This window comes from Cyprinus carpio, chromosome B15 (assembly GCF_018340385.1).
Source record: "Cyprinus carpio isolate SPL01 chromosome B15, ASM1834038v1, whole genome shotgun sequence".
NCBI classification, from domain to species: domain Eukaryota; kingdom Metazoa; phylum Chordata; class Actinopteri; order Cypriniformes; family Cyprinidae; genus Cyprinus; species Cyprinus carpio.
Window position 1 is genome coordinate 21,369,894 of NC_056611.1, and position 21,889 is coordinate 21,391,782.

The 21,889-nt window shown below is 37.4% G+C and overlaps 1 protein-coding gene across 3 annotated transcripts in view; it reads left to right on the top strand.

Moving 5' to 3' along the window:
* The window catches only part of LOC109103615 (protocadherin-16-like), a 98,531-nt gene that overhangs the window by 58,781 nt on the left and 17,861 nt on the right, over nucleotides 1–21,889 (top strand). For all 3 annotated transcript variants that reach the window (XM_042739773.1, XM_042739771.1, XM_042739774.1), the window contains exons 3-9: nucleotides 15,397–15,585; nucleotides 16,251–16,482; nucleotides 16,887–17,123; nucleotides 17,513–18,553; nucleotides 19,872–20,053; nucleotides 20,518–20,614; nucleotides 21,091–21,248. In XM_042739773.1, the coding sequence (XP_042595707.1) occupies nucleotides 15,397–15,585; nucleotides 16,251–16,482; nucleotides 16,887–17,123; nucleotides 17,513–18,553; nucleotides 19,872–20,053; nucleotides 20,518–20,614; nucleotides 21,091–21,248 (2,136 nt within the window). The remainder of the gene's footprint in view (nucleotides 1–15,396; nucleotides 15,586–16,250; nucleotides 16,483–16,886; nucleotides 17,124–17,512; nucleotides 18,554–19,871; nucleotides 20,054–20,517; nucleotides 20,615–21,090; nucleotides 21,249–21,889) is intronic.

The following is a 21,889-nucleotide window of genomic DNA, read 5'->3' on the forward strand; positions in this document are numbered from 1 at the left end:
TTATATTATTTTTCATTTCATTTTTAAAATATTATTGTTTTAAATTACTGTCCCTGGACCAGTAGGGTACTCTTCTAATAAAGTAGCTGTAGTTGGGACAGATTTTGCCTTGTGCACAAAATGAGATGCATGAAAACAGTACTACAAGGCTTCAAATGGTCAAAATAATCCCTGATGTTTTTTTAGTTGGGATATTAGATATTTTTTTTTTTTTTTTTTTTTTTTTAGTTTTGTGTTTTTATTATAGCTTTTCTAATATGTCTATATAGGTTTTATTAATTTTTATTTTAGTTATTTTAGTACACAAAGTTAAATGAAATGAAAATTAGAAAATAAATAGCTGAAATAATATATAAATATATATTTTTAAATATTTGTATTTCAGCTGACATTTATTTCAAGTACTGAAAGTGTTTTTCATGGTTTTGGTTTTAGTTAACTATAACAACCCTGATCAGCACAAATCTGTCAGAAAAATTAATTATCAGGTAGAGCTTTTGTATAACACACAAAAAGTTATTTTGAAAAATGTGTGCAATTAATTGTAATTGTTTACTTGTTCATACAATGAAAGTCAGTGGGGTTCAATGTTGTTTTGGACTTCAACGTTGATGAAAATATCTTATTTTGTGTTCGACTGATGAGAGACAGTCAGGATTAGAACAACATGAGGGCGAGTAAGTCATATAATAGTTATATAGTTATATAATTTTAAAATTTTTGGATGACGTATCCCTTTAAGAAAGAGCTGTCTTCATACCAGAATGATTGAAAACCCACATGAGGAAAAACCCATAACAGAGAAATAGCAGTTCTATCTGGGCACCAGCTGTTGTTTCGTGAGAAAACACACGCCATTTCTTTTTGTTTTCTCTCTGAAGATCCGGCTGGGATCTGCCTGAAGCAGCTGGACCAGAACACTGGTTCTGTATTACATAACACGAGTTTTGTGTGTGTGAGTGTGTGTGTGTTACCACAGCACTAAACAATTTGTTTTGCTTACCAGTGATGTAATGTTGACCTCTTTAACCAGTGAGTACAACCTCAAGAGTTTTGCTGATTTAAGTTGGTCAAGGTGGTCTCTAGATCTGGCAGACTGATTTCTAGCTGGTTGGTCAGTTTGAAAGAGTCCAAAACTCCTTTAAAACACTCAAACCTGACTGAGAGACAATCTAAGACTGGTAAACCATCTCAGAGTTTTTTTTTTTAGCAAGGGATGGAATAATTGGCAGATACTGAAGCAGAAACTCTGTCTCTGAGCTTTTGGAGCTCTTCATGAGTGTAAAAAATAGCATTGTGGCAACAAAAACCAGAAGTTAACACGTAGCAGAGGCTAAACTCTTTGTCTGCCAATACAGTGAAACTTGAATTGAAAAATAAGAGAATGCATCAAACTACACAGTTGTTGATAGCCTACCTCCTGTTTTTTGGATTTATTTGTCAAGAGAGTGATTTATTTGTCTTCTCTCAATGCTATATATTACGTACAGCTTATTTTACAATATAATTATGCAATTAACTCAGTATAGTGAAAGAAGTGTGCTTGTATTTAAGGGACAATTGCATAAGTTACATTCTGATCACTCATCATTATAAATGTTTAGGTTTAAATGAAATATTTCCCAGTGTAACATTCGTGCAAAAGTTAATAAATGGGTGCGTTGATGCAGACAGCTAAATTATTTTATATCTGAGAAGAGGGGTTTAATTTTTTTTTTAAACGTATTTGCAGCTGTGCTCGCCTTGTACATACAAATGTGCATTAGTCACTTCATCTATCATAATGCACACCACCCAGATTCGTGTCACACCTTATAATATGCCAAACATTAATACTTTCCAAGCTGTAAGAAACTGTGAATCTCCATCACATGTTTTTTATCACAGGATGTCTACCAACTTTGGCCCAACAGATTTAGTTTTTTGTGTTGCTTTTAAAAGCAACTTCACCGTCATTTTTCACAGAGGTCATTATTCCTCTAGTGACCATGTGTAGGCTGCTAAATGAATAGTCTGTTTACTTGCATGAACAAGTGCCAGCGAAACCGAAGAAATTGATCTAAACACACTCTGGCTGTGCCGTCTCCTTCACCAAACTGTGTGTTTTTCTATACTCGACCCTGGCTTGAACCGGAGGAGGAATGACCTCCGCTGGGACCATCCCACTGCTCTAAAAACAGTTGTCTGAGCGTCATAGAACGGCTTGGCACACTCCAGTAAGCAGCCCCAGCGGGCCTCACAGAAAGCCGTGTTTATCGGCCAGTGTCACGGGCCCATGTGTGTTTATAGGGACGGCTCCAGAGAGCTGATATTAACTGTGTGACCTAAACAGTTATTTTAAAATGATTGCGTCCGCCCCAACAAAAAAAAAAAACTTCCCTATATAAAAAGATGTTATAACAAAGATATGAACTTGTTTAGGGGTCGTTCTGCACTGTAATCACACATATATTGTTTTTGAGATTAAAAGATGTGAGGAAAATGATAGACAGGCAGGATAAAAGAACCTTGGAATGGGTAATGAGAACTGAAAGTTAAAGTGCACCTATTATACCATTTTTAATATATAGCCTTTCATGCATTGTGTAATGTAGCAGTATGTGAATGCAAACGATGTTGTAAAGCCAAAAGTGCACGATAAATAAAGTTATTGTCTCCCAAAAGAAAGAATCATCTCGAACAGTGTAAATGAGTCATTAGTACTTCAAATCCCATTCCGTTCCCATTCTACGTTGGCCGGCCGCGAACAACTTGACTCGCCCTCGAATACGTCTTTTTACTGACGACTGCTTCTCTAATCTTGGGGAGTTCAATGAGGTATTCACAGAACACTTGCTCTTGAAAGATGGCTCAGTACCCAGTTTATTTGGACGAGCTGACTCAACTTAATCACAACCTGTAAGTATGATAAATAACAGATGTTTATATCAAAATACGGAGCTATGGCAAATGGGCGTATCGTTTCTGACACACACTGTACAGGGTAGACCAATGACAACAGACTGGTCCATCTGACCAATGAGAGCAGACTCGGCTCACAGAAAGGAGGGGTTTAGAGAGACTGAATCTTAGAACTGCTTCGAACGAATCGTTTGAGAATCGTTGGAAAATGAGGTGATATTAAATGCATATTTTGAGAAAATGAAAGCGTTGTTTGACTTTGCATGCATGTAAACCTATTGTAGGAGACTCTCAGAGCAATATTAGGAACTGGTAGGAAATGGTATAATAGAGGCACTTTAATGAAGGAAAAGAATTATGAGATGTTACATGAATCTTGAAGAAAATGAGGAATATGAGTCTTAGTAAAAGAATTTATTAACTTTATTTGTATGTGTGTGTAGTTTTTTTATACTACATCATATTACATCAATTTAATTTAATTAGATTTTATTTTTAGATTTTAGCTTTTAATATTTTAGGATTTCATTTTACTTCATTTGATTTTAGTAATTTTATGTGCTTTTGTCATTTTTATTATTATTTTTAACACTTCTGTTTAGCTTTATTTTTTTATTTCAAGTTTCAGATTTTATAAATTATAGTGCTTCAACACAAACTTACCTAAATAGGGAACATTTCTAATTTTCTATTAGTTTTTCATCTAATATTTACATTTTATTTATATATATTTCAACTTCATTTCAGTTAAACAAAAGGTTTTTCATAGTTTTGGTTAACAGTGATAACCGTGATATACAGTATATTCAGTTTATTTAATATATTGGACATTTTAAATAGATTTCATCATTTGGATTAAAACCAACTGTTTGTTTAACAGTTGGCACTTCATTTAGCTTTATACTCAGTTTATTTACTCAACACTATATGATTCCTCATGCCATGTTAACTAACTGTGACATTCTTTTGTTCGTGAAACCCAAAAGAATATATTTATAAGAAAGTTTTTGTCCATGTTATCAAAGTCAATGAGGTCTTAAATAACGCTGGACTCCATTGTATGAAAACCCACAATTTTTTTTTTTTTTAAATTCACAGAAGAAAGAAACCAAAACCAAATGGGCTTTTAAACACAATTGTGGTATAAATAGTTTCCATTCCCATACTATACAGCAAGCTGAACTCAATGTGCCAGTTAGTGATGAGCTTGAGGCAAGCGAGTGCTTTTCTCTCCAGCAGAGACTGTGATTAAAGCCTGCTGAAATTAAAGAGTGTGTTTGTGAAATGGTCTCCAGATCCCTATGCAACAGTAAAGCACCTTTCCATTGTCATATGTATCTGGACCATGAAGTGCCTGCAGCCACAGAGAGAAAGCAAGAGTTTACTGCATCCCACTTCAGGAATTGTTGTTTCAGAGTGTCATGTACAAACAATGGAATCGTGGAATTTTCTGCTCAGGGAACATTTCTATAGAGGTTGTAAGTTGATGATGTCGGATGTGAATAGAAATATTTTGAGCCTAGAGGTTAGTCCATATATGGAACGACACATTGTGAGTAAGCAATATGAGCTGGAGTTTGTCTTTTCATGTTTCATGTCTCCTCTCTCACTATTTCAATCAACAAAGTGGCAAAAAGGTATTTAAAAGATATTAAAAAGTACATTTTTATAGAAAATGTGATGTGTAAGAGTCTACAAAACTTGCGAACACAATTCCAAGATTGTCTGTGAGGTTTTCAGTGTGTAACATTTTGTTTAATATGGTGTTGTGGTCTGTTCTCATCACACATTTTGAGTCAAATTATACGTCATAGTTATAAATTTGTAGTTATTGGTTTGCTTGAATTATGTGTTTGTTGACCGCTGTAAAGTCAAATCTTTGTAGAAGATCTTTTTGATTGAAATACATTTAAATTCATACCTTACTTGGCATGTTTATAGTTCCGAATTACTTTTCCTTTAAACTCACAATAGCAGTTTTTCAATAAATAAGACCCATGCCACAGAGGAATGAGCCTCATTTTTTTGTGGGCATTGTTGATTTTGTTTGTTTTCTCATAAATTTATGCTTTGAAAGTTGATTTACAAATTGGAAACAACTATGAACAAATCAAAGACATCTGGCCATGACAGCAACCCAGCATTCATGCATCTTTAGGAGGAGAACACAGTCATGATTGCAATAATTCAAAAGCACACTCAAAAACAGATGCAGTATACTGTATATAAAGTAAATAAGCTGATAATGGAATGAGTGGATGAATGTTTCAAATAAAGTCCACTCTATGTATTTATGGTAATCATATATTTATACATACATTATATATATATATATATATATATATATATATATATATATATATATATATATATATATATATATATATATATATATATATATAATTTTAACATTTTTTTAAAAGTAAAAAATAAGGAAAACTATTGCAGTTTTGTAACTGTCTTGCCAAAATCTACACCAAAATAGTTGTTTTTATTTACAAAGGATTTACAATTTACAAAGGAAATATATTTGGGTCTGCTGATAAAAATATACAATTTTCATATTGCTCAGTGTTTCAGGAAAAGAGGGAAAAGAAAATAGTGAAAAAGTACCTCCCTTTCCATTAGATGCAAATCCAGTATTTCCAGGCTAGGAATATGCAAATGATTACACTGTCAGTAGCCACTCACAGATCACTTTGAAACGACAATAGAAAGTGGACAACCTGATCTGGCTCCCTCTGCTGTGCTGTGCAACATTAATACCAGGCCAGATTGAGTTCGGGAGAACGGCTATTACCTTTTGCCTTGAGGACATTTATGAGTGATGTGGCCAGTGATTCCTACTGACCAGCATCTAAAATGACATTGAACTGAAAGCAATATATCTCGTACTCAAATGATGTGTGCATAATGTCAAGTCCACTTACATTCCATGTATTTTCATGTAAGCCACAGACAATTTTACCACTATCATACTTTAAAGCACTGACCGTACTACATTTGACCCGTATAAAAGCTGTGCTCTCTGACTTTTTTCAAGGAAGGCGTGTGACGGCCCCAATCCATCGGAAAAACCCTGCTGTTCTCTGCAACTGGCCTCTCAACAACCCATCCAACACGGGTGCCAGGCGGCAGTGCTGCGGGTGGAATTTGCTACCGTGTGCGTGTTGTGTTTGTGCAAGCAGTCCTGCGAGGGAGTTATTGACCAGCAGAGCGGTGCCATAAGCCACATCAGTACTGTTAGATCCCATAGCGAGCATGGTTCGCATTATTCCATCTTTGCTGACATCCCTTCAGCATCCCACTAAACTCTCAGTGCAATTCATCTGGGTTCATTCAAGTTTCTGAAGAGTGGAGTTGGTTTACAGTTTCAAAGGCAACATTGGTCAACAACATGCCTGAAATAAATAAGCTGTTTTGCCCGTTTTTCCAAATTAGGGTGGTCAAAAAATAAAATAATAAGAATTAATTAATTAATTAATTAATTAAATCCCCACTTTTTTATTGTATCTATTTTTTATTATGTATTAGATTTTATTTTATGCATTTATTATAACATCAATATCCACATCCGCTTAGCAGGTTGTTGTTCAGAATAATCCCGATCTCTCAATATGATTTTGCCATTTCCTTTTCTGTCTTTTTAACAAAAACATGGGCTTTCATGCTTGTGTGAAAACGTAAAAGAGCCGTGTCTCTTGTGTGGCAATTCAAAAATGAATTGACAGTGATTGGGACTTCTGAGACGTAAGGCGTGATGGGGTCAGTGCAAAGGGTCACCCGGCGTACATTTCCAGAGGTGCTTTTGGCATGTTTATTTTTCCTGTTAAAATGACCACTGGAAATGCTTGGTCTTTTAATTCTCAAGGGAAAGATTTGTCAGAGGTGGCACGAGTCTTAGTTTTGATAGGGTTGGCTTCCTGCTCACTCTGAGCTTTAGTAGACCTTAGAGAGGTCAATAGTAAACACAGCCAGCTCTTAAAAACATCTTATATAAGTAGATAACCTGGCTGTAAAAAATAATTTAATCAAAAGCTGTAGTAACGATCTGTCTGATTTAATATAATATAAAATAATATAAAAATTTGTATGTAATAAATTCTAATCTAAATTATATGAATATATATATATATATATATATATATATATATATGTGTGTGTGTGTGTGTGTGTGTGTGTGTGTGTGTGTGTGTGTGTGTGTGTGTGTGTGTGGACTTGACTACTGTTAAGATTTTTTTAGGTTTTTGCTCTTTTTAGAGCCTAATGGACATGATCATTTTGAATTTGTTATGAAATCGTTGTATGGAAAGAGCTAAAAGAATATTTTTGTGTTTAATGGGTGAAAAAAACTGCCTTCGGGTTTGGAACATCATGAGAGAGAGTAATTACTGACAGAATTTTCATTTTTGAGTCTAATTTGATCTATTGACTAAACTGTGCAGACATTGTCGGCACATCAGTGTTTATTCAAATGCATTTTCAAACATTTATTTGAATGTCACATTCCCTGAAAGCACATCGAGTTATTATTACCCCGAGTCCATTTTGAGGCCATAACTCCTCTTGCAGCCATTAACCCCTCTGTCTCTGCTTCTCCTCTCTGATATCCCCAATCTATCACTTTTCTCCGTACATGGTTTGATGCCTTAATCACCTCCAGCTGCGGAGGCCAGATGAAAGACAAACACTCACAGTTATGGAGACATGAGAGAAAACGGGGAAACTGTACTCTATAGTCCCTCTGCACCGGTCCTCCTGGTGTCATTAGTCCTCTTTATGCTGAATTGGCCCTTCTGTGATCTTCTGCCAAAAATCTGCACCTTACCCCAGTCGAAAATACCTGCTGCTACCCCTCCCCGTCACCGTCAAGGCCAGAGATGAAAAGCTCGAAGCTGTGTTATTTTAGAAACCAACACCTTTCAAAATTCTTCCAACCCCAATATTTACATCCAAAACTCCGACATTTACACCATTCCTGACATAAATTGTGGTCGACTACCAGAATACGAGTCTGCATCTGATAAAAACGCGAAACATGACCAGTCCATGTCAGCAGCTTCTTTCAACCTGAGACTTTTTGACTCTTTCTGGACATTTCCTGATGATAGTGTCCTGGCGGGCGGCTTGTACCTGGATGGAGCCCAGCTTCCTTGCATGAAGAAATAATTAGTGCTCAGTGATCTTGACATGTATATGATGTTTTACAGGCATCCCATTATACTGCAGATCCCTTTTAATGGACATCTGGAGAGTGCCGCGTATACTTCACAGATCTGGAGGAGCGCTCCGATGATGTCATGCCGATCCATTACTCAAAGGAAGGAAATATGTACAAGTGATGTTTGCTAATATGAAACCGCCATATTGCGCCCATTGACAGCTTGTTCTGAGGTGTAACAACGCAGTAGATGCAGGTCACGGTGACCTTTGGGGTTACTGCCAGCCACTTAAAAGTGCGTCATTTAAAAAATTCACTATGAAGAGAATGCATCTGGTATGTTTCATAAAACATGTCTGTGTTATGTTATTTGCTGTTTTTGTCCAAGTGGACGACCATTGGAGATTTTTGAGCAACTCTTGGCAGTGAGTGGATGCAGTGAATCTGTTATGTTTTATCAAGCTGTAAGCTGTTTTGACAGTGGGGTAGCTTATTGGAAGATGTGATTGTAAGAAAAACTGTGATAAACAGCAGTATTTAAAGGTATAGTTCAGCTAAAAATGAAAACTTTCCCATTGTTTATTCACCGTCATCTCATTTAAAACCCATATGACTTTTTGGAACACAAAAGGAGATAATTTAATGAATATCTGTGCATTAAGGACAGTGGTAGTGTACATCATAAATCACCTCAATGATTAAAGCAATACATGTTCCAACTGTTTTTGCCTGAAACACAACCCAAATTGTAATCATTTATACTTTATAATCACAATAACCACTATGAGCTATTCTATTGTCTGCCATCCAGAGGTGGCAGGCATGCAACTTTTGCACTGAAGAAGCAGGCAAAAAATTCCATTCATCATTCAATCAGACATTCATTAAATATTTCCTTTGATATTTCAGATATATTTCAGAAGAAAGCAAGTCACATGGCTTTGGAACAGCATGAGTGTAAAAAAATCATAGATAGATAGATAGATAGATAGATAGATAGATAGATAGATTTGCTAAACTATCTTGAAAAAAAAAATATCAAAAAAACTCTTAGGCCCTGTTTACACTAGAGCGTTTTCATTTTAAAATAGCGTTTACACTGGCGTTTTCACTGCATTTCAGAAACTATCTCCGTCCACACTACAAAACTGAAAACGCATGTCACATGACCATTCATGCAGGTACAACCATAGATATATACAGTATTAGTTTTCAAGGTTAAAAAATGACAGAGTATTGTAAACGAATGGCATAACCAAAGCAAAAGGGTCTGTTTACCAAATGCCAGAGTATTGTTAACGAATGGCATAACCAAAGCAAAAGTCGTTTTCAAAAGTCTTAGTTTTCAAAAAAAAAAAAATGCCAGAGTATTGTTAACGAATGGCATAACCAAAGCAAAAGTTATGCATTTTAAAACGAAAACGCACAAGTTTAAACATAGCCTTAAATATACCTAAAAACATTGTTTTCATCAAAAAGAAAAAAAAAACTTCAACAAGTCACATGACTGAATAATTCAAGATATGTGGTTGCTTTTAAACATGTAAACATGTTGCTGTTAAAATAATAATAACCAGTCGCTCCCAGTCATAAGGCATATGCAATACTAGAAAAATACGTATGTCATAAAATTTTGTCTGGTTGTTCTAAACACCAAGTCATTTATCAGAGCCACTGTGGTTTCCCTAGAGGCTACAATAAAATAAAATTACATCAAATAAATTTGCAACATGGATAAAACAAGAATGCTCACTGGTCTTAAAGAAGCAAGACATGTTACATGCTTCAGCTCTGTGACTGTAATGAGCCGAAGGGATGTGCGGCTTTCACTCGGCCGCTGGTCAAGTGGGCCAGAAAGTAGTAGGAGGTATCCCATTTCCCCCTCTTCCTCAGCTCTCTGAAGTCATGCCAAGAAGAAAAAGAAAGAGAGAGATCGCTCAATAAACAGCTGCAATAACTCATAGCATGTCCTTCAATATATATCAGTCCATGTCTTTCTGTCCCCTTTCAGCACTCTCTTTACACTTCCATCCATCTCTATTTTTACTCAGTCCCTGTTTTCATATTTGTATCTATCCATCAGTCATTGTTCGTGCATGTCCTCCCATGGGTTTGGGAATCGTTCATCAGTGTGCTGTTTTAGTCTGTCTGAAGTCATATGATGTGAATGATAGCTTCAATAAAATGCTTTATTGAAATTATTGGGAGCATAGTATGTTTATGGTGTTCTTGGCTTTGTCTGTAAGTATCCTTCTGAGAAAAGAATGTGCTGTTTTCTGTTTGATCTCTTATCATCCCCGCTATGGAATGAAATGAGATATAGCACCAGATTGAAAATATGAAAGCCATATTGTGGCTTAAACTGAGAGACTTTTGATATTAACTCTAAATTTCAGACAGTAACCTGTATTTAAACACCACTTTTAAACTAGAAGCCTTGGTTGGTCAGTTTACCCCCAAATTTAAATTTTTTCATCATTTAATTATTTCAGTCTTATATTTAGAGAATTTCTTTCCTCCATGATTTTTTTTTTTTTTGCTTCTGCTCTTTTATTTTAATGTTTAAAAGCTTGTATTTTTTTTTCTAGTTGTTTTCAACTGTTTTGTGTTTGTCATTGATAGATTTGAAGTGCAGTAGAGTGTACTACATGTGTAGTATGGTGTTTAACTACAAATTTATTTATCACAATAAAGATTGTAAAATGCTGTGCATGAATATTAGCCAGTGACTCAAATTTACTGGTGAATCATTTTCTTTAATTCATTGAAAAGATTCATCCAAACAGTCTAATTCGCTAAAATGAATCAGACCTCCCAATAAATAAATGAGAATTGATATTTTAAAAAATGTACATTTGGTTATGTATTTGGTTAATGTATAATGTTGTGTGAGGTTCTTATTTTTTGTCAATTTGTTAATCTACTACATAGGCGAGGATTTTATTTGTTTATAAGTTTAGCCAAGTTTAATCACTTATATTGTAAGGACTTTTGTCTGTTAGCATTGTTGTTTTCATCAAACTCTGCATTGGGCACATTATAGTTGTTAACTGCTTTTACGATACTTTTTTCAAATGCTTTTTGGTCCTTTTTTTGTGGTTTGACAGTCTCAGACCCCCACTACTTTCATTGTACTGCAAATATCTGCTTTGAAATTGAGCTATTTTTTATTTTTGAGTGAACTATTTCTTTAACTTTTGTTAGTTCCTGTATTGTGTTTTAGCCTTTTATAGTTTCCCAACTTAACCACAGTTCCCATATGTGGAACTTGCTGCAAGTTTGTGCAACATTTAAATAAAAAAAACAATTTCTTCGATCAAAGCTCTTGACATTAGCTGCAAAGAAGGCAAGATGTTTGAAACTGAGCTCTTTTTCGTGAGATTACGCTGTTTCAGTTGGATCACCCTGTGGGTTGCTTGTTATTTAAGCAAAGTCACCACTGTACTCTCCCCATGTCATGTTTGTAAAAGAGACGTCGCTCCAGATGACCCCAGTGCCAAGTTACACCAACTCGCTGTCTTGTACTGCTGTTATTTGGGGGTTTTGTCTGTGTTTGGCTGATGTAATCTTTGGTTTTATGTTTATTGATGTCTTCACTGAGAAGATCAGTAGTACAGAACAGGCTTTGCAAAAGCAATGCTGTAAGATGGTTTGTTTAAATAGGAACGTGCCACAGAATTAAATGAAGCAGTTATGCATGCTGAATGAGCTATACGCAGCAAATCTACTTAATTCGTACCATAGTTGGATGATAGATCTTGAACTTCATTTGCATGGAAATTGTCCCACAGAACAGTTTCACAGTCCTCTATCAATCACAAAACCAAGCAATATTGTGATCAAATGACCAACTTACAGGCGACCTTGAGTCAGTGGTTTGTCGAAAGACATTTTACAGACATCCAAGTAAAAGTTGTGCATTTTCATTCCAAGGTGGTCAATTAGCAAATCAAAAACCTTTGTTGTCATATACAGCAGTCCCTCTTGGGAAAGCATCAGTCAGGTCTCTCAGTTATACATTAGTCACTAAATGAGCTGTGTAGCCTTGAGAAAACCAAATGCAGTGAAACCAGATCCTTTGCGTTAGCAAAAACTAACAAGAACTGGAAAACCTTATTTTTTCTCCCAATTAATCTTATGTTCGCTTACTTGAATGTTTCTTTTTCTCCCCAAAAAAAGAAGTCAAGAAGAATGGTGGGTGAACCACAAAACTCTACAAGTTAGCATTGGATTCCTTTGGCTCGTTTCTCAGTAACAGTTCGACCAGCCAAAGTCTCGCTTGGCTCGCTCAGAGCGGTTCACGTCTTTCGCTCGCACAAGGAGAGAGAGACACGGGAACCGTTAGAGCTCCAAAATGTGTCCAATGTCCTCACTCTTGCCTCACTTTCACACCCTGAAAATAAATTATGTATGACATTTAAACCACACTTAACTTAAAGACCAAACCTCTGTTTGTTTGAGTATCCCAAGGCAGTAACATTGGCTCAACCAATAGTTTGAGTTTGGGGGCGGGACTATCGGTTTATCCAACCAATGTAAGACGGAGAGAATGTGTTTTGAATGTTTGGAATTCACTTCAGTGGTGCAAAATTACACATTTTAGCTTTTTTAAACAACTGTGATGTATTGTTTTTATAGCTTTTGAGATGAGTTAAGAAAATTATTGGGTGAAATTCAGTTTTTGAGGTCATCTAGGCCTAGCTCTTGTGTGCTGTTGGCGTGTCTGAGTCTACGTGTCTTCATGAGTTAAGGTGAGGAAAAGCACAGAGGATTTAGCAGAGATTTCGAGAAAGCAGCGCAAGCACTCTTTGACCCATTTATGATTCAGTCAAGATTGAGATTCCACTAACCTTCTTATGAACTGTTATTGTACTGGCAAAGGCAACCCTGTTCTTGAACAGTACATCCCCAAATCCCTCGGCTCCTGTGTGTGTGTGAAAACGTATATGCGTATTTTTGTGTTTGCATGCACTTTAGGTGCCCCCTCAGGACCCAAAAAGACAATCATTCAATCAGTCATCATTATTACTGGCATCTCACCACATATTCAAACACACTCTAAAAAATTATGAGCTTGGGTTTCTCCCCTTTTTGAGAAGCCACTTTATTTAAATCCTTTTTGTTGGCGAGATGGAAAAAGAAACTCTATCCCACTTCTGGTTTCAGTCTTCTACCTTTGAAGCTTTTACGTGCTTAATACTGATTGTTTCCCATCGACTTATTGCATGTACCATACGTATAGTCAACCTGACAGATGTTTTAAAGATGGCTTGTTGAGTACAGTAATAAATACATGATTTCTTATTGTGACCAACATGCTTCTTTTTCTGTTCAAGCAGCTCTGTGACCGAGAGGAAATATTTATCTTACGGTGCTGCTTTGGAGCTCTTTAGTTGGATTACACTGAGACCCACAAGTCCCCCAGACATTTCCCAGCTTTCTCTGCCCAAGCCAGGCTTTTATGGAAAATGGCTTTGTCCATGAAGCAGATCCTTGGTCAAACCGCCCCTTCCATGGTTTGTTACCTCAAGCTCTCGCTGTTCAGGCCTCAGGCGTCCAACTTCTGTCAAGCTAGCATGAGAGGAATAAAGATAGGTAGTGTGGTGTTTATGAATATTGTGCCCCAACACCCCCCACCCCCTGCCCCCGGCTCGGTTGTTAAAAATCAAGGTTTGCTTGATGGTTAAAACGTGGAACATCTCTCCACTGTGGACTGAGACTTCTCGTCTTCATGATGATTATTTTTCCTACACTTGCTCCACGGCCTCTGCCAGAACCCGATCTCAGACTCAAATACCCTCATCTCAATGTCATCAGGATCTGTTTGCACAGTTTCAGCCGTCATCCACTCCAGACGGCCCATGGCCGAAGTGTAATGTTGTTTGAGAGTTGGTAAATGTCAGCCGAAGCGGTATTTTTCCTTTTATTTGATGAATAAGAAGCTGAATAGAAAGTAATTTCACTTTCCGTATTTGCATGGAATGGTATTTCATTTTCTCCCAGATAGTCATCACCTCTATACAAGTCTCTTTCTGTCTTTCTTTCTCTCTCTCTTGTTCCATTTGTTTATCTGTCTGATGTTCTCTCTTGAGCTGTGCGCTGTGGCTGTGAAAGTCTTTATGTCTGCTAGCTGCCAGTAGCTTCCCTCCTTTTGGCTTGATTGATCAAACCCAAGTGTAGAAGAGGAGCTCTCCATGTGCTCTTTTAGTTTACCGCAGTATATGTACCTGCCGCAGAGCACCAGAGCAACATTTGATTGCCAAAGGCTGTGAACCAAGTTAGATAAATGTGTTCAGTGGTATTGCTCAGAGGAGTCGCAGGTTTATTTGTGACAGGAAAGTGCTGAGTGTTGTTGGAATATAAAATGAAGAAAATAAAAATTTAAATTCAATCTAGAGCTTGAGGGTATGTTGAATATTCGCAATATATTTTTTCTACTCTTTTTTTTTTTTTTTTCAACATTGTATTACAAGGCACATATTATTCAGACACGTTTCCTGAAGATCAAGTAACTTTGTTTCACAATCTCTCCTTGCCTTATGAAAGTAACAGTATTTTGACTGATGTTTTGATATCTAGTCTCATTTATATACTTAACTTAAATATTTAATATATAGTCTCAATTCAGTTTCAGCAGTGAAGTTTCATTTCTTCTAATAATTTCAAGTTGTTTTAATGAACTAGTTTTAGTTGAACCTTGGATTCAATAATCTGTTTACATTTGTACCTAAATGTTTTAAATGAAAATATATGTTTGTAAATACTGTATTGATTTATTTTCGAAGTATTATCATATTGGTATATTTAAATAAATAAATATAATTTATTATTATTAATATATATACTGAAAAAAATATATATTGTAAACATGCCTAGATAATTTTTTAGTATTTATTATTTTTTATTTATTTACTTTTTTAAATTTGTAATTTATTTGGCAACAGTTTGTTTAAAAATGATTGTTTATATGAAACCATTGAAAAATGATCATGACTTTGAATGATTTCAGGGCATGATTTCAACGCATATTGCATATAAATATTGATATCGGATGTCATAAAAAAGGCTGAAAATATTTCGATTTCTTTGTTTTGTTTTGTTTTGTTTTGTTTTATTTTGTTTTCACTCAGCCTACCCACAAAAGTCATATACTGCTGGTTGGATATCAATTCTTACATAATTATTACTATTCAGTGTAAAGACAATCACTGTATAAATAAAGGTTAGAACCTTTGATTAAATACCATTGAAACTTGAAAGTGTCTGGCTTCTCTCCTTAAGCTTTTTGGGACATTTGGCTAAACATTAATCTGATGTGTTCTCTTCTCTTCCAGGTTACAGCTACTGATGCGGATGGTGGCTCTTTTGGCTCCATCTCCTACTCTCTGGGCTCTGGTCCAGGCAGTGTGACCCCATCTCAGTTCACTGTTGGCAAGCACAATGGACAGATCTGTACTACCACCAGCCTGGATCGTGACCAGGGACCAGCCAACTACGACTTCACCGTCACAGCTGTGGATGGGGTGAGTGTCCAGTGACTCCCAGCAACCACATCCCTCACCAATTCAATTGTGACATCAACTGTGCCTGGATTATTTTCAGAAGTGCAGCAAATATTGTCTGTTTAGGAAGCCAGTGAGGAAAAAATTGCCTGCATAGTAATTCTTCAGTAGCGGTTTAGCATGCTGTGCCTAAGTAATACTTTAAAGCGCTAGGCGTCAAAGAAAGGAAATTTCAGGAGACACATTAAAGCAATCAAGGGCAGCTGGGCCCTAAAGAGCATCAGCTTGTAATATTTAATAAGTTGAGGCTTTTCCTGACATGCCATTTGCTCCATATGGGATGCCAGGCGGGCAAGATGTTTAGCAGCAAGAACCGTATCCCACATGTACACTGTGCCCTTGGCAGATTGCAGTTCTCTACAGGGAATATAACCAATTTATTTTCTCCCTAAAAGTAGCCTTTGAAATGTTTCAGTGTTTCTTGCATATTTTAATCCAAATATTTTGTCTAGTATAGTTACTTTAGTCAATTGTGAATATTTCCTGTGTCTTAAGATTTTAAGGCTATGGAGCCAGCCTTCATCAGTTGGTTGTATTGTTACCTAGCTAGATTTTGTTGTATGTTCATATTGGTTCAATCTTTAATGACCATTGAAGAAGATTTAATCTTGGCTGTGTTTTCCTAGGGTGGACTGAGTTCAGTGGCCTATGTGCGTGTGGACCTGATAGACATAAATGACAATCGACCAGCGTTCTACCCTCTGAACTATGCAGTGAGCCTGAGTACGCAGAGCACCCCAGGAACCTCCGTCCTGAAGGTGACTGCTCACGATCCAGATGCTGGAGATAACGGCAGAGTGACATATCGGACTGTACCTGGAGGGAGCTCACCTTTCTTCACCCTCAACAAAGATACTGGTGAGACTATTAAAAGTACACATTAATTTGAGTTATTAATAGCTTGGATGTATTTTTAGTTGGTATGTATGTGTGAATACACACTTTCATTCAAAATTTTAAAGGTTGGTATTTTAAAATGTTTTCAAATAATCTTGTTCTTAACAAGGCTGCATTTACTACATCAAAAACAGTAAGAATAGCAGTATTATTGTAGCTGAAGCAAAGCTGAATTTTCACTATTACACTGGAAAAGTAATAAAAGTATTATTTTCTGTACTTTTTTTAATTGTACTGATCCCAAACTAGAATTGTAGTATGTGGGTGTGTGTATAGGATGAAGAGATATTGTGCTTTGTGTCTTGATGTATTCTGGTTCCTCTAAACCTAATGAAAATATTTCTTCTGGGTGTGCATTTTCTCAGGAGTGATTTCACTGTCGCGTGCTCTACATGGAAAGGCAAACTCAGTCATAACGATGGTGGTCTCAGCCCAAGATGGTGGGGGCCTTACTGCTCCAGTCAACGCCAGGGTCAACATCAGCATAGTGGCAGGACTGGTCGCCCCCCCTGTGTTTGAGCAAGCTCAGTACTTCTTCGTGGTCTCTGAGGATGCCCTGCGTGGAACACAAGTTGGTGTTGTGCGGGCCAGCACTAAGAATGGTGGGTGAGCTAATCTCAGAGATTTTTTATTCCCCCCTTTGGTCACAAATCCCTATTCAACACGTTAAAACACATAAACCAGACTTCAGTGTGTACCCACATTTATCAGTCACATTGGACTGCGTTCAAGTGTGCTGAAAGACGTCTTTCTGGCTTTTTTATCCATGGTGCACCACTTGTACAAATATGCATGGAACCACTGTACACACCTCATTTACAATCGACATTAATCATTGATTCTGTTTCACCGCTTAGTTTTTTAACAATTTGCTTTGGATATTTGAAGCACTAAATTCTGGTCTCATGTGTTGAAAAATAACTTTTCGTCTTTGTTTTCGTCCTACACTGTGAAATAATGGGTCTCTGGCCATTTGCCTGTTTCTACTCAGGTGTCTCGAAGGATATCTCCTACACTATTAGTTCTGGTGACCCCACAGGCTACTTCACTGTTGATTCGGAGACTGGGGCTTTGAGAACGAGCTTGCCTCTGGATCACGAGGCCCAACCTAGCTTAAATCTGGAAGTCCAGGCGCACTGCGGTAACCCCCCGGCCTTTGGCCAGACTAGGATACGAATTACAGTGTCTGACGTCAATGACAATGCGCCCGTCTTCTTGCCCTCATCTTCCGAGTCACTGATTCTACCTGAAGACACCCGGATGGGTACAGTGGTGTATAAGGTCCAAGCAGAAGACCATGATTCTGGACCTAATGGTCTTCTGAGTTTTGACCTGTTCACCGGCAGTGCCCAGAGAACCTTCAGCATTGATCGCAACAGCGGACAAATCCGCCTGATTGGCAGTTTGTCGTACGAGACCATGCCTCGCTATGACCTGCAGGTGATTGCTAAAGATAGCGGAGCACCTCAGCTAAGTTCTACCTTCACCCTGGTCATCCACGTGCAAGCAGAGAACGGCCAAGGCCCTGTGTTCGATAGTCTCACGTACCGAGTAGAACTGAAGGAAAGCACACCTCTCAACACTCGCTTCCTGCAGGTGCGAGCTGTAAACCGAGATGGCGGCATCACCCCTGGGCCGTCTTCTACGTCTTCTGCCCCACTAGCCTACCACCTGCACCCAGATGGTGATGCTGCAGGGTTTGGCATCGTGTCTGACAGCGGCTGGCTGTTCGTGAAAAGTGCCCTGGACAGAGAAGCCAAGGAGATGTACCTGCTCACTGTACTGGCCACATCAGGCAACGGACAGCTGAAGAAGACGGGTAGCGCTACAGTGCGTGTATCAGTGATGGATGAAAATGACAACACCCCTCGGTTTACCCAAGAGAGAGCATTCCTGGCAGTGCGCGAGAACTTGCCGGCAGGCACTGGCTTCGGCCGGGTGTCTGCCAGCGATAGGGATGCTGGTCTCAACGGTCGGCTGAGCTACCGCCTGCTCCATCTGGATCGGCACTTCCAGATCAACTCCCACACAGGTGAGCTTCAAATATGGTCTAACAGACCAAAATGACTCAGAATGAAAAGATCAGCTTGGTACCTAGAAAAGTCTAGTAGTATTATCTTTGTGTGTATAGAGTAGGGATGTGCGAAACTATGTTTTTTGAAAATTGACTAGTTTGTGACTTGTTTATGAATTAGTCAGCTAGTTAGTCTTAAGAAAGCACTATATAAGTTGGCTGGTTTCATGTCATGTTCATTATTTGTCTTATTGCTAAGATATTTAACACATAAATAGGCTAAGTAACTATAACCAAGCTTTTATAGTTCTTACAAAAAAAAGGCAAATAATTTGAAGTTTGAGGGTAATTGTATTCATTTTGATGGATATGAGTTCTTGAATTTAAATTTAGAGTAAAAATTCCAAATAGATTTTTAGTGTGCTCATATGTTTAAATTTACTTATTGCTAGCATGCTAACTAACAGATTGTCAACAAATAAATAGGCTAAATAACTATAACCAAGCTTTCACACTACTCACAAAAATGTGGAACATTGCTCAAACCAAGTGATTCATCTGCAATTGTAATTTTAGGTGTAGGTGGTGAACTTGTGAATTTTGTGTAGCAGCTTTAGTTTCAGTTTTAGTGTGCTGATAGTCTGACAGTTACTGATTGTTAGCATGCTAACTGACAGATATTCAAAATGCAAAATACTGTAACTATAACCAACTTTTAAAATAGAGAATATTTCTCAAATAAAGGAATTTGAAGTCTGAATTCTAAATTTTTGAGTTTGAATGTGAACCTGTAGTCCATTATCGAATGACTATTTGACAGTAACATCTTCCCAAAGAGAGATTTGTCATGCTGATAGTCTCACAGTTACTGACTGTTAACATACAAACTGACAGATATTCAACAAATGGGGTAAAATAATTACTATAACCTTTAATTTCTGAAAGCTATCACAGTCCTCACAAAAACAATGTTATTCTGACTTCTTGTTAACATGCTTTCATTTTTGAGTTTGAATGTCAAACTACAATCCAACATCTAATAAACATCCCAAATTTCTAACACACCAACAAACTAGACATCAGTGAACCTGTAGTCCATTATCGAATGACTATTTGACTGTTCTGATACATCCCCAATGTGGAGCTGTCGAACATACTAGCCATCACACACAGCTCCAGACTTCTGGCACCATGTTAACTGTGGGGGTTCCTCTTGGTGAAGTCAGGATGTACCATCTGTGCCTTCTGCCACAGATGAAATAGTGCAATAAAATAGTTTGTCTTTCTCTCTCTCTCTCTTTTTCTCAGATTTTTCATCTGTTCTGTTTTTTTAAAGGTGAGATAAGCACAAAACTTTCCCTCGACCGTGAACTTCAGTCCAGCTATCAGCTCATGGTGGTGGCTCAGGATGGAGGGACCCCTCCACGCAGTGCTACAGGCACTGCTTTCATCACGGTTCTGGATGAGAATGATAATGCGCCCTCCTTCAGCCATGCAGGAAGAGAGCTCCTGCTGCAGGTATGAGATATAATATTAGCTTCATAAATCTCGAAGCTATGTCATCCAGAGGAGAAAGACTGTACATTTTAAATGCACACAGTATATGTGCTACAGGTTAGCTTCGTCAAAGAGTTCACATGTCATGGATAATAAACATGGGCTAAAAGCAATAAAGCTCTGACTTTGGGGTCATTAAGAATATTAGAATGATTTCTGGAGGCTTGTGTGACATTGGAGTTATGGCTGATGAAATTTCAGCTTCTCAAGTAGAAAACAGTTCAATTGTATTTTTGATCAAATAAATGCAGCCTGGATAAGCATAAGAAACGTCTTTTAAAACCATTAAAATGTTTACAAAACTCTTGAATGAAATATTGTATATTCTAAAATTTCTACAAAGATTTTACAGAGGAAAAATGATACAAATTTCATATAGAGAATGAGCTGTACTGATAAAAGTGTTAACTAAAATCTCTGTACAGGCGTTAGAAGGTCAGCCATCTGGATTCCTTCTGGGAGCCATTCATGCAAAAGACCCTGATGAAGGAGAAAATGGAACTATTTTCTACTCCATGTCTGGTAAGAAAGATGCATTGAATCAAAACCGGTTGTTTTGTTGTCTTACAGTGTGTCAAAACCAGATGCAAAGCATATTGTCAGTCAACAATGAACTGGTGATTTAATTTAAAAATCTAAGATTTAGTTTGTTGTTAGGCTTGCACTGATATTAATACTAAAAACATATGCTGGTATCAAAAATATATCGTACCAGACCCATGCCATAATATTCTGCTATTCATCATAGCTCAGACAGCATAACGTGAAGTGTAGAAGGTAATGTGTTGACATGTGAGATCATTAAATATGTTTTGTAACACATTTACTGAATTTGACACATAACTATTTCATTCTGTAATTTATCTGTAAATGAAATCCAGATGGGATCAACACTGAAGTCATGCACACTTTCTACAGTAGAAAAATGGTCAGTCCAATCATTCTCTATCACGCTGATGCACACAAACCTGACCCGTTCCATCCTGTCTTTGCTGTAGGTCCCAGAGCTGAACGTTTCACACTGAACCCAAACACCGGAGAGCTGCGCTCCTCTTCCCCTTTGAGCCATTCAGAGCGTCCTGAATATAATTTCGTCGTTCTGGCCTCGGACCGAGGTTCACCTCCTCAGAGCTCCACCATAACATTGAAAATTCAGGTCAGATGAAACGGTGACTAGGTTGAGGTTAACCATTCTAAATCATACAAATGAAATCCACTGGATGACAGATGGATTAAACATCTGAGCAGTAATACGCCTTCAGCCTTCTGGACCCTCATTCTTTGGCAGGTTTCCTGACAAATTTCCTAGCAATGTATATGCCTTGATTAGTTATGGCTATAAACCTTCAAAAAGTGAAGTTAACACAAAGGTCTTTGGTCATATCAGAGATTGGCTTTGTCGCAAGTTAAAAATAACTCCTTCCGCCACATGGATCTACTCATCACCTTTTCATAATATGCAAAATGATTTATTTAATACTGTTATATGAAAATATGAACTTGTAAATTATCCTCTACAGGAATGGATTCATTTACATCCACTTTCAGGTTAAACATCATGCAAAGGAAATATGAAATGATCTAGTTGGCCTAATCAAGGCTTAGATTCTTGCATTGCAGATTTCCATAGCCAACTCATCTTTCCTAGTCCAAGTCATGTAACCTTCCCCAAGCAATGCCGGGAAAAATACTCTCAGCTGGCTAATTTTAGGTGCTCAAAGATGAATGTCTTAACCTAGACCTTTTTTCTCCATTTTTTCCGTTGTTGTCTGCAACATTTTAAGCATCATATTACGG